This window comes from Haliotis rufescens, unplaced genomic scaffold, assembly GCF_023055435.1.
Source record: "Haliotis rufescens isolate VD_foot unplaced genomic scaffold, xgHalRufe1.0.p SCAF_5, whole genome shotgun sequence".
In the NCBI taxonomy this organism is placed as follows: domain Eukaryota; kingdom Metazoa; phylum Mollusca; class Gastropoda; order Lepetellida; family Haliotidae; genus Haliotis; species Haliotis rufescens.
In genome coordinates, this window is record NW_025964223.1 from 11,787,755 (window position 1) to 11,801,116 (window position 13,362).

At 40.1% G+C, this 13,362-nt stretch overlaps 1 protein-coding gene across 1 annotated transcript; it reads left to right on the top strand.

The window, feature by feature from the left end:
• The first annotated feature begins 1,695 nt into the window (after positions 1-1,695).
• On the top strand, positions 1,696-10,638 carry LOC125373518 (patched domain-containing protein 3-like). The gene is made up of 4 exons (XM_048384636.1): positions 1,696-1,846; positions 6,989-7,999; positions 8,158-8,364; positions 8,766-10,638. The coding sequence occupies exons 2-4, from the start codon at positions 7,015-7,017 to the stop codon at positions 10,217-10,219; spliced, it is 2,646 nt and encodes an 881-aa protein (XP_048240593.1). The 5' UTR covers positions 1,696-1,846; positions 6,989-7,014; the 3' UTR covers positions 10,220-10,638.
• Positions 10,639-13,362: the final 2,724 nt, after the last annotated feature.

Genomic DNA, 13,362 nt, shown 5'->3' on the forward strand with positions numbered 1-13,362 from the left:
GAAAAGACTGCTAGGTACACACAAATTATAGCTAGAAGAACAACGAAAGGATTGCTAGGTACACACAAGTTATCACCAGAAGAACAACGAAAAGACTGCTAGGTCCACACAAGTTATCACTAGAAGAACAACGAAAAGTCTGCTAGGTACATACAAATTATCACTAGAAGAACAACGAAAAGACTGCTAGGTCCACACAAGTTATCACTAGAAGAACAACGAAAAGTCTGCTAGGTACATACAAATTATCACTAGAAGAACAACGAAAAGACTGCTAGGTACACTCAAGTTATCGCTAGAAGAACAACGAAAGGACTGCTAGGTACACACAAGTTATCGCTAGAAGAACAACGAAAAGACTGCTAGGTACACACAAGTTATCACTAGAAGAACAACGAAAAGACTGCTAGGTCCACACAAGTTATCACTAGAAGAACAACGAAAAGTCTGCTAGGTACATACAAATTATCACAAGAAGAACAACGAAAAGACTGCTAGGTACACCCAAGTTATCGCTAGAAGAACAACGAAAAGACTGCTAGGTCCACACAAGTTATCACTAGAAGAACAACGAAAGGATTGCTAGGTACACACAAGTTATCACTAGAAGAACAACGAAAAGACTGCTAGGTCCACACAAGTTATCACTAGAAGAACAACGAAAAGTCTGCTAGGTACATACAAATTATCACTAGAAGAACAACGAAAAGACTGCTAGGTACACACAAGTTATCGCTAGAAGAACAACGAAAAGACTGCTAGGTACATACAAATTATCACCAGAAGAACAACGAAAAGACTGCTAGGTATATACAAGTTATCACTAAAAAGGCAGACTGAAAAAAAGAAAGCCAGATAGATACATATCATTACTAGACAGGTTCTAATGTTTCTATAAGTACATCGGGGAAGACGTTATCAAGTATATCCTTGAGGTTGATGAATCACATCCATTCGTCTGTCATCCCCAACTCGTGTTGAGGTGAAAAGGATTGAGCGTCTGCCCGGAGTCCGGAAGTTTGGTGGTTAGATCTCCTGGCTGCGTCATACCAAAAGACGTACATGATACTTGTTGTTACCCTGCCTGGAGCTGGGCATCAAGAGAAAGACGGACTCGGAGTCAGATTAATGTGTCTGAGTGGAGTATTTATGTTATAATGCGGCGTGGCATCTTACTTGTCACAATAAAACTAGCGTAAGTTCGGACCAGTACAAGCAGTTCAACACACGTGCATGCTGAATCAGCCACACATACGTGCATGCTGTGCAATGCTTGAACGCGACATTAAACCTTATCTCACCTCATGTTATCAGTCTGTCATATTTCATTGTCATTATGCGTGGTGTCAATTGATGTTGTTTCATTTTATTAGCGGATTTGGTCATGGTTTTAGTTTAACAAATATCATGGTATGATGCTGTAGGTGAAAACAAATGTCTGGTATCATTTCATCAAACCAAAATGGCATTCACACATTGAGCCAATGTGACGACCCGTGACGAAATAATGCTTTAACCACAAGGCTACCACACCACCCTCGCGTACCAGGATAAATTGAGTCTAAATGTGATCTTACTCATTACGTCCAGTATTGTGTTTGAGTCACGTGAGTGCAAGCCACTGATTGGCTGCAACGTCTACTTCCTGATCCGTGCGTTGATACAGATACTGATCACTGTGGCAAGGTAGCAATGAGGGGAGGGAATCTCAATATCTCCATGATTCGTTGGACGAATTTACCTGTTATGTTATATTCCACGGCAGACTACATATAAGTAAAGACCGCTGGAATGTGATACAAAGACGTTCTCAACGAACGACAGGCCAAGATCCAGCTTATATGGGGTAAGTACTTGCTCAAGCATGATCATCTACACAAACTAACGTCAGATTAGTTACACTTCATACCAGTGTGTCATATTATTGAGAAGATCGTCGAACCGGTAAATTAGGTTTGAGCAACTAACAAAATATGCGATGACACTTTTCATTCCCTGACTGATAATGCAAACTGACATCGCAGCTCAGGTTGGTGTCAGAGACGGCTCAATGTCAAATTGGTTCTACTTCCTACCAATACATCATATTATAGAGAACTGGTAAATTAAGTTTGTTTGTTTGGTTGATTTGTTGTTTAACGCCGCACTCAACAATATTCCAGCTATATGACGGCGGTCTGTAAATAATCGAGTCTGGACCAGACAATCCTGTGATTGACAACATGAGCATCGATCCACGCAATTGGGATACGATGACATGCATCAACCAAGTCAGCGAGTCTTATCACCTGATCCCGTTAGTCGCCTCTTTCGACAAGCATAGTCACCTTTTACGGCAAGAAAGGGTTGCTGAAGACCTATTCACGGGTCAAATTAAGTTTGAACAACTGACAAAATATGAGATGACGCTAATCATTTCCTGACCGAAAATGCAGACTGACATCGGCGGCTCAGGATGGTGTCAGAGACTTGTTCAACTCAACCTTCGGACAACATTTGCTCTGCTTAAGTTTTATTCTATTTTATATATTCTTCTTATTATTATTTACTGACCGTCTGGATTCCAAATGCGATTAAATCATATCTGGTAAAATACACTACCACTGATGCATGTCATCTTATCCAAATTGCGTAGATCGATGCTCAGGATCTGAATCACTGGATTGTCTGGTCCAGACTTGATTATGTTCAGACTGCCGTCACATGGAATATTGCTGAATGCGACGTTTAACACCAATCAGGCAGCACTGGTTGTATACTACCAAGGGAACTGAGAATGATTGTTGAGTGGACACTGATCCATTGTCCAGGGTAATAAATGTCTTAGCACTTAGGGCATGCTTAAGCATGGGTACAGCGCCATATAAATTGACTACTAGTAGTAGTAGTAGTAGTAGTAGTAGTAGTAACGGACAAAAATTTAAAAAATGCATCAAAGAGGGTTTGGGTGATCCTGGCACAGTCAGGCTCGTTATGCCCATCATCAGCTCAGGGCTCTTAATTGCCTCCTCTACACGCAGCCCAGACAGCGAATGGGACTTCTCCCAGGAAGCACTGCTTAGTCAAACCCACCCAGAACTTTTCGGAGAATGTGAAGACTCCCTAACACTGCAGCCTTCTGTATTACCAAGATTGTCAGAATGGCTGTATTCCTGGTAGCAAACCCGGTAACTGTTACTGTTTGCTCCTGAGTATCATTTACACAACATAGAACACCTAATCATGTTTCGATTCAAATAGGTCACTATAGTGTCGATGGTTATCAGGATTTCGAGGTTTTAATTGGCGAGAATGGACGTTAAGTGTAGATTCAATGTTCAGGTATTTCAACAGTTTATTTTAACGATTTAATCCAAGTATATATGCTTATGTTTACATATATGATTTCAGAAGTACCAAAACTTTACATGTATGTATAATAACACGTTACTGGTAACTAATATGACTTCACAATAGTCTTCTTGTGCAAACGGAGCCTATTATTGCAGAAACGTACTCTTTGTTATACCAGACACCCAATATATTTCCATGTACCTGACAAATTACAAACACATGCATTCAGTAACGAAATGAACAAAGGCCTTGGCTTGAAGAAATACTCAATAATTCATATCATTATATTTCCTCGAAAATGTTGTACAAGTGATTGGTATGTTTCTAACGAATATCTTCTTTCTAGGTAAACTCTGGAAATGCCATTACAAAAGTTTCTATGATCATACAATGAAAATTCATTGTGTTTCGATCTAAAAAAAAATTTAAGTTAATAATATGTGAATATTGTGAAATATGGTTTTTATCCCTGGTTAGTTTGACAATTAAGGAAATAAATTCTGTTTGGTTGTCGAGGACAAGAAACAAGGAAGCAGTTGCACTTCGATGGCGATGATAATGACATATTTAGATATGGCAGATATAACAAAATACATATGAATATATAGAGGATATTTAATGTGTTTTCTCAAATACCACTTTTCATCGAGTTAAGTGGGAAGAGTCTAATATTTTCACGAGTGACGCATTTTCACGAGAGATGAGATAAAAGTGGTATTTGAGAAAACACATTGAATTTTCTATTTATTATATACATGTTTTATTTTTATTACTTGCAATTTATATATTTTTTCGAAAACAGTGTCTGATAAATTACTAAGTTCTCCCTGTCGCCCGTTTACCACCGCCGTATAAAGGGGGTTTGCGAAAAGAATATAGTTCGTAAATAAAACTAGCCCTGTTAATATATGTTATGCGAAATATATTATTTCATATCGAGTATTAAGTTCCGTGGACATTTTTGTTTGTCATGATTAAACATTCCTGTTTAAAATGAAAACAGAAATCATTTTCATACAGCGATTATTTTATTGGCGTAGGAACATATAAACAGTTAGAACTGTGACCATGTCGAACGATCAGCTGAGCGCTGTCCAGGCTTACAAAATCCGCCAAATTTGATCAAATTTTCTCACAGAAATGTATGAAAGTTGACATAAACACATTTATAGAACCCCGAACATTTTAACTGAAACATTCGGAAAATTCAAGCGGGGGCTTGTCGCCTCGGCGGTACGTCTCGCTGTCGCCAGTTGTGCCTAATGTCTGGCGAAGCATGTCCGGCGCACGAGTGATATTAACACTGCCATATATGTTATTTCCAGACATCAGACTCGTCAAAAAGTTCCTGTGGTCAGTTGAAGAGAATATATGCACCTGCGGTTGAGTACAGTCGGCATCTGACGTAAACAAAGGGGGATAACTCTTTAATGTTTTGATTCAGGAGAAAGTAGTTTCGGCACCTTGTTTATATCAGTCACTAGTGACTGATATAACTTTTTTTATATCAGTCACTAGTGACTGATAACTTGATCTATCGTCACTGATAGATTCGAGTATTTCATTCATATGTATATTATAAATAAACCACTCAACGCCAGAAAATAATCAGTATCGATTATCTGCCAATCGATCATTTCACGAACAGACGTAGAAGACAAAGTAGCTGTGAAAATTATATGAATTGATCATTGAAAATCAGTGATGACACCAGGGCTTCGCGTAAAGGGAAAGCATGTCCTGTCAACAGGTAGCACCCGCCACTCACACAATTTGCATATAAAGTAGGTGTTTATTTGTGGTTACCTGACGTCGCCCAGCAGTACTCCTGCCATACCCAGCATATGTTAATACAATCCAGGATACAAGGGAATATGTGATATAGAAACTATACGCCAAGCAGTACTCCTGCCATACCCAGCATATGTTAATACAATCCAGGATACAAGGGAATATGTGATATAGAAACTATACGCCAAGCAGTACTCCTGCCATACCCAGCATATGTTAATACAATCCAGGATACAAGGGAATAGGTGAAATAGAAACTATGCGCCCAGCAGTACTCCTGCCATACCCAGTATGTGTTAATACAATCCAGGATACAAGGGAATATGTGAAATAGAAACTATGCGCCCAGCAGTACTCCTGCCATACCCAGCATATGTTAATACAATCCAGGATACAAGGGAATAGGTGAAATAGAAACTATGCGCCCAGCAGTACTCCTGCCATACCCAGCATGTGTTAATACAATCCAGGATACAAGGGAATATGTGAAATAGAAACTATGCGCCCAGCAGTACTCCTGCCATACCCAGCATATGTTAATACAATCAAGGATACAAGGGAATAGGTGAAGTAGAAACTATGCGCCCAGCAGTACTCCTGCCATACCCAGCATATGTTAATACAATCCAGGACACAAGGGAATAGGTGAAATAGAAACTATGCGCCCAGCAGTACTCCTGTCATACCCAGCATATGTTAATACAAACCAGGATACAAGGGAATATGTGATATAGAAACTATGCGCCCAGCTGTACATTCTATCATTGACATTCACAAATAATATTCGTTCATCTCTTCGAAGATCTGGGGCGGTCGGATGGCCTAGTGGTTAAAGCGTTCGCTCGTCACGCCAAAGATCCGGGTTCGATTCCCGACATGGGTACAATGTGTGAAGCCCTTTTCTGGTGTCCCCCGCCGTGATATTGCTGGAATATTGCTAAACGCGGCGTAAAATCAAACTCACTCACTCTTCGAAGATCGTATCAAAAAGGAATAGAATGTACACGGCAGAAAATTTCGTTTCACAGATAATTTATTCATGTTGTTTTGTTGATTCTTATAACGGCAAGTATTTGAAGATTGGTCCCGGATTGTTATTCCGTTTATCAAGAATCCTAATGTAAAACGGTATTCTGATGGGTGTGTGCGTGTGTGCCATACGGACATTACAAATCAAACAAAATAAATAGAGTAAACAGTTTTCGAAGGTTCAGTTTCTAACTCTTCGAATGTCAGACTGACTGCTACTAAGGAAACAATAAATCTATGAACAATTACCATGTGATCGGTAATTTGCAATTAAAAAATATAACTATGCAATCGTGATCTGTTTACGGCTCAGTGTATGTATGGTTGAACGATTTTAATACCCGAAATAGACTTACATAAAACTTACAAAAGCAAGATCACTTTACTAGACCACATGAAAAACCGTCCCGAAATATGTATTCCACACGCTTTTATTAACAAAATGTTAACAAACAATCATGAAGTAAACAAGCAAATTATAGTTGACATAAGAACGGAAGGTCCGGAGTCATGCAAAAAGACATTTATAATAGATACTTGTTGTTACCCTGCCTGGCGTTCGACAGTAAGGGGGCAAAACAAGGAATGTTCGGTTTAGAATCAGTATAATGTGTCGGAGTGAATTATCTATGTTAAACTGCGCCATGGTATCTAAGTGGGCCAGCACTATAAAACTGGTATTTCTCCAGACTTGAACAAGCTGCCACATGCCCATCGTTAAGTGCAATAATCTTTCACTCGACCCCATTTCACTCAACATGTATGAAAATGATATCGTGACCACCATAGGTGTTCGGTATCCTTTTCTAACATTATTTCATTTAATCTTTTCCAGATGTAACGGCAAATGAATAGTCCAGGATGGGCTGCCTAAATAGATGCTTCGAGGCTGTGTCTGGCTTCTTCAAGAGGATTTTCACAAAGATCGGTGTTTTCATTGGCACCTACCCAGTTGTACTGGTAGTTGCCTCACTTTCAGTAACCCTTTGTCTCAGCTGTGGTATGATAACATTGTCCAACGAGACTGACACAGAGACCCTGTACACGCCCATTAACAGCAGAGCATCACAAGACAGAGTTCAGTACCAGGCCACGTTCCCAGACGCCACGGGAAGCAACTACCGAGGACATGCACTGTCAGATCTCGGCATGTATGGCCGACTTGTAGTGAGCAGCTCGACAGATGTAAATGTACTGTCCAATGCACCCATGCAAGAAATAAGGAATCATATAAGCACAATAAAAGATATCAGTATTACATATGATGGGGTGGTGATCAAGTATGATGATATCTGTGCTCGACAAAACGGGAGTTGTTTTGCTTCAGGAGAGTTCCTCACAACAGATGATGTATATAATGCTTATCTGTCTGGTGGAATCACCTACCCAAACTGGAATAACATAGACATATCAGCATTTCTTGGACAGGTTAATTATACAGGTGGAACAGTGGTATCAGCAAAGTACCTGAGTGTCACGTTTAATTTACGAATGGACTCAACGGTTAACAAGGCAAAAGCAAGAGCGTGGGAAGAAGCGTTCCTGAAGAGAGCAGCAAGTTTAAACACAACATCTACAAGGATAAACTATGCTGCCTCCCATTCCTTAGACACAGAGTTGAACAAAAACACAAACGGAGACATCGTGTTCTTCTCTATAACCTTCACGTTGATGATCACGTATGCCACTGTCGTCGCCGGAGGTGATGTGGTGTCATCGAGGACGTGGGCATCATGGGCTGGCGTTATGGCGGCTGGATTTGGCATCATGTCATCGTTTGGACTTGTCAGCCTTTGTGGTGTAAAGTTTGTCAATATCGTCGGTGTAACACCATTTCTGATCATAGGTACGCTAAAGTAGTTTGATAATAGAGTTACAGAATACAGATATGAGGTAAAGGTCAGACATATTATATTTAAGTAGCTTTGTCACATTAGTCGCACTTTGAATCTCCCATTATGTGATGCGAAACAAATCATAAGTCACATCCTCTTATTGATGAAGGTATCGGTGTGGACGACATGTTCCTGTTGATGTCCAGCTGGGCGGAGACCTACCCTCACCGAGACAAGACCGTCGCCGAGAGGATGGGAATAACCTTTGCCTCAGCGGGTATCGGTATCACCATCACGTCCCTCACTGATCTCCTGGCCTTCTTAACTGGCGTGTCTTCTGTGTTTCTCAGTGTGAGGAACTTCTGTGTATACACAGGTTAGTATGATGTATATCAGCCCCAAACCAGTTACACCTACCTGGCTTCAATTAAGATGTCAATTACCATCTGTCTCTATACAGGTTAGTGGTTTCCATAGAGTATGTTCGTATTAATGGACCTCTCTGAGCAGGTTAATTTCTCCGCTTCAGCGTGTGTTGTACATTCTTTGTGTTCAGGTTGATGATGTATAGTCGGAATCGTACCAGGCATTCTTCTTTTAATAGAGATTTCTTATCGTTATCGAAATGGTTTTGTTGCTTTTTGTTCATTTTATAATTTCACAATTCTTAAATTCTCTGGGCAGCATTTTAGCAATCACGCCAAAAGAGCAGGTTCTCTTCTCCCCTGTAGTCCATTCGTGTCATGGTGTTAATTTATATATTCTTCTCGTTCACAGGAGTGGCCGTCATCTTCTGCTACCTGTACCAGTGCCTCTTCTTCTCCCCCTGCCTTGCCATCCATGGCCGTCGGGTTAACAGTAACAGACACTGCATGACCTGCCTCAAAACTAAATCCAGAGACCAACTCAGGAACGATGATGCCTCTACCTGTAGAGTGTTCTGCTGTGGAGGCTCACCACCAACAGAGAGGGGACAGGATGAACGATTCTTTGAGACACTGCCACGAAAGTACCTGCCACAAATGTTACTGTGTGTGGGGGGGAAGGTAATTGTGATTGTGCTATTCTTGGCCTACCTCGGAGTGTCAATATGGGGAACATTGAACTTTAAACAAGGTTTGATTCTGAAGAACCTGGTCTCCACAGATTCATACTATCATTCCTATAGTGAGATATATGATGCATACTTCTCGAGTGCTTTCCCTGTCCCGTTTGTATTTGGCCCAACAACAAATTACAGAGACAAGAATACTGTAGATAATATCGAGTCTCTGATCAATAGTGCAAAAACAGACTCTGGAGTAGATCAGAATTCGTTGATTTGCTGGTTCGATTCTTATAGATCAACAACTCTTTATGACAACAGCAGCACTACAGCTTTTATATCGGGATTGAAAACATTTTTTACAACAACCACAGTATTTGATAACGATGTTGTATTTGACGCAACTGATACTGATATCAAAGCTTCCCGATGTTATCTTTTATCAACAAATATTAAAGAATCCAACGCTCAAGCTGATGTTATGGTTCGAATGCGAGCTCTGGCAGACAACTCACCTCTCTCTGTCTACACCTTCCACCCAGCCTATATCTTCTTTGAGCAGTATGTTGCTATCCTACCCAGTACACTACAAACTGTGGGCGTGGCACTGGTCGTCATGACTGTGGTCACCTGCATCTTTCTTCCTCATCCTCTTCTGGTTTTCCTTGTCGTCCTGAACATAGTTTCTATCCTCGTTGGCATCTTCGGGTTCCTTTACATCTGGGGACTGAGTCTCAGCTCAGTGACAATGATCCATCTCATCATGTCTGTCGGCTTCTCGGTGGACTTCAGTGTGCACGTGTGCTCTGCCTATATGATTGGAGAAGGAAGAAACAGGAGAGAGAAAACCGAATCTTCCATTGTCCATGCAGCTGGTCCCATATTAAACGGCGGAATGTCATCCTTTCTGGGCATTCTTGTGCTAGTGTTCTCAAAGTCCTACATCTTCAACTCCTTCTTCAAGATCATGTTCACAGTGATCCTGTTCGGCATGCTGCATGCTGTGTTCCTCCTCCCTGTGATATTGTCCATCCTTGGCCCTGTAACCAAAACTTTCGTAAGTCCTACAAGCTCACGTCCACCGACACCTCCCCCAGATTACCCCGTTCAGATTCGATTCCTAACCTTGACTCAAGATATCATCGTTGTGTCATCTGGGCCATATTCCGATCTAACAGGCATGTAACCAACTATATCATAAGTCCTGCAAGCTCGCCTCCTATAGACGACATATAACAAAGACCACTGGTAATACGCAACATTATTACATGTGTTCGTTTCAGGATTGAGAATTTTAAAAAATTTAACACATACACAAAAATAAAAGACATACACCTAAATATTCATTGTCCTCCCTCTCAACACACAGATACCTAAACTAGAATATTTCTGTCAAATCCAATGAGATGTAAATCCACAATACTAGTATTTGAGAAAGAAATAACATGTATGTATTAACCTCAGCAATACAGAGAAAGAGTACATACTCTCTGTTCTGAAATATGTTACTGTTGGTGTGCTGTGGTTTGCAAATAATATGACATTTATACCAATTGGGTTTCTACTGTCCCAATATTCATTCAGATAGTATGGTCATCTACTTATGTGTGTCCCTTGGGCACGCCAGAAACCTATGATCGTGGGTTCGAATCCCGGTTCGCCCCGATTATGTTTCTAGGTTTGTCAGCACCATAACCGTGCTCGTGGGTTTCACCAAAGTGGTAAACGTCTGAGACCTGCATCACTTCGGGCTTTCCTCCCACATTAAGCTGACACGCCGCGATATAACTGGAATACTGTTAAAAAGCGGCGTTAAACCCAACTCACTCACTCACTCACTCACTCACTTATGTGTGTTTAACTGTCTTAGTGTGCCCATTTTATTTCTCTATGTTGATTTCGTAGTACATCTGTCCATGTACATAAACCATATAATTATCATGAAATAGGTTCACAGTTTGGTAACATGTGTAACAGGAAGAAGGTTTTTTGTTCATCTACCAGAGATGGACATTGTAAAAAAGTACCTGCCAAACTGTGTGTACACTACCACCAATTATTGATCTGGTGTCTGTATAACTACAACACTAGAACCATTGATCATTGATTATTTAATGCTATGTGGATGACTTTCTTTGTCATGTATTGCCTTCCCTACTGTGATATATGAATAAACCAGTCTGTTATCTTTGTTATATTCTTGACACTTCACCGATTCATACAAACATCCACGAAAAAACAAAACAATTTCCATGATCATAGAAAGTCTCTAGTCAAAACGAAAATCCATTTTCCGACTAATTCATAAGCATGTGTTTATGAATCACTATAGTGATGGCACTAGGTCTTTGTGAGGGTGAGAAAGTGAGAAAGTGAGCGTATCCTTCCCCCACGGTAACGCCCGTGACAAACACATGCAAATGCAAGCCAATTCTTCATCTTCACGCAAACAAGTCAAAATAGGGAATATCATCGGTCAAATGTGGAAATGTTCTCTATATATCTACCATAAAATGTTTTAAACTTTACGAAAACCTCGAAAGCTTAAACCTTGATGAAACAACTTTTGAGGATGAGTCGTATGGCGTTTTTTGATATCTTCGTAGAAAGAGAAGACCCGATTGAACCTCAAAAGCTGTGAAATGTAGACACCAAAGGTTGCATATTGCTCGACAGGTAGGGAAGGTTGAAGACATCCCTCTTGTCATACAGACTTGTGAATAGCTTTTGTCTCTTTGAATTTGTATCCATTGATTTAAATATGAAACAGAGGAGTTTCATTGGTCTCTTTCAGGTGAGTGAGTGAGAGGGAATCGGCTATTTGATCATTAGAGAACGATATCAAATTATACTGTGTGCGTGTGTGCGCACATGGGAATACATGGGTTGGCTTGGCGTAGATATAGTAAGTGAACGAGTGAGTATGGTTTTACGCCGCTTTTAACAATATTCCAGCAACATGTGTGAGTGTGTGTGTGTTGGGGGGGGGGGGGGGGGTGTCATTCCTTGCTGTTTACCTCGGTTAGGACATATTATGGTTCTGAAGAATATTAATGCAATTTTAGATACCTGCGTACTACCTGTACAATAAAAGCAGTGGTGGGGTAACATAATCTTGAGGAATTAATGACAAACACTGGGACCTTTGCCGCCACACATCGGCTTTATCGCCTGTAATATGATAAATAGGCCGATTTCCTTGTCATGTGCCTTGCGTGAGAGGCGACGAGTATCCCTGCCTTTTCCTCTTAACTTCTCTTATCAAGCACATGAACTTTTGGATCACTCGTAAGCCTGCATTAATCTTGTTGTTGTTGTTGTTGTTGTTTATTCAGCAAGGTTACGTAGGTCATCGGCCCATGTTACAGCAGTTGTATAGCAGCCATTGTTGTAATTACAATTACAATTGTCCTTAATTACATAGACTTATTAATAAACATATCAAAATTTCTTATGATATCAAGACGTTGGCTTTTATGTAATGCGGGAAATACATAGAAGTTTCTTGGAATATACTGTTCACGCTATTAGGCATACACCTTGCATACAAATAAGAAATGATACTCATCCTCAACAAAACCTTTTTTTACAAACATTGCAGAACCTTTCGCTTCCTCGGAACATTTGCATATCTGCCAGTCTCAATTTTTAGTTCGTGAGAACTACGTCTAAACTTAGCTAAAGCTACATGAAATTTGTGGATAGAAATATACTTAATATAATACTCTTGAAACGCTATAGATTTTTACATAAAGTAATTGAATGTTTTTGCACCATGTGACAAGGATGCATGCCATTCTTGCTGATAAATACATTTTGCTCTTACCATTAATTCTGATAAAATTAATTAAATACTACCAATACTCTGATTATCCCAAACTTAGCCAATAATTTAATGCTGTCCATAATTTTATACTTCTCCAGGTAAGTAAGAATCATCAATGACATTGGCGGACGCTCTACCACTAGACCACGAAGGCGTTCTAATATCACAAAGGATACGATTGCAAGATAACAGCTAACTAATCAAAATCGAGACGTATATACGGTTATTGTATAATTGACATAAATTCGGTGGAATCCTTTCGAAACAAACATAGTGTACTTATATTTTATACCAGCAAAATCTGCATTTCAGTGTTCAAAAGAATGTAAATACAAACTGAGCTGGCCAATTTTTATGAAAGCCTATAAACACCTGTAAACACATTTTGGCAGTGGGAAAAGATTAATGAGAGACATGGCAATGCATTTCTTTGTCAATGAAGGACACGGAAGACCAAGTCGTCTACGGTGCCACAATAGCTGTGCAGAGTTGCGTAACAAGGG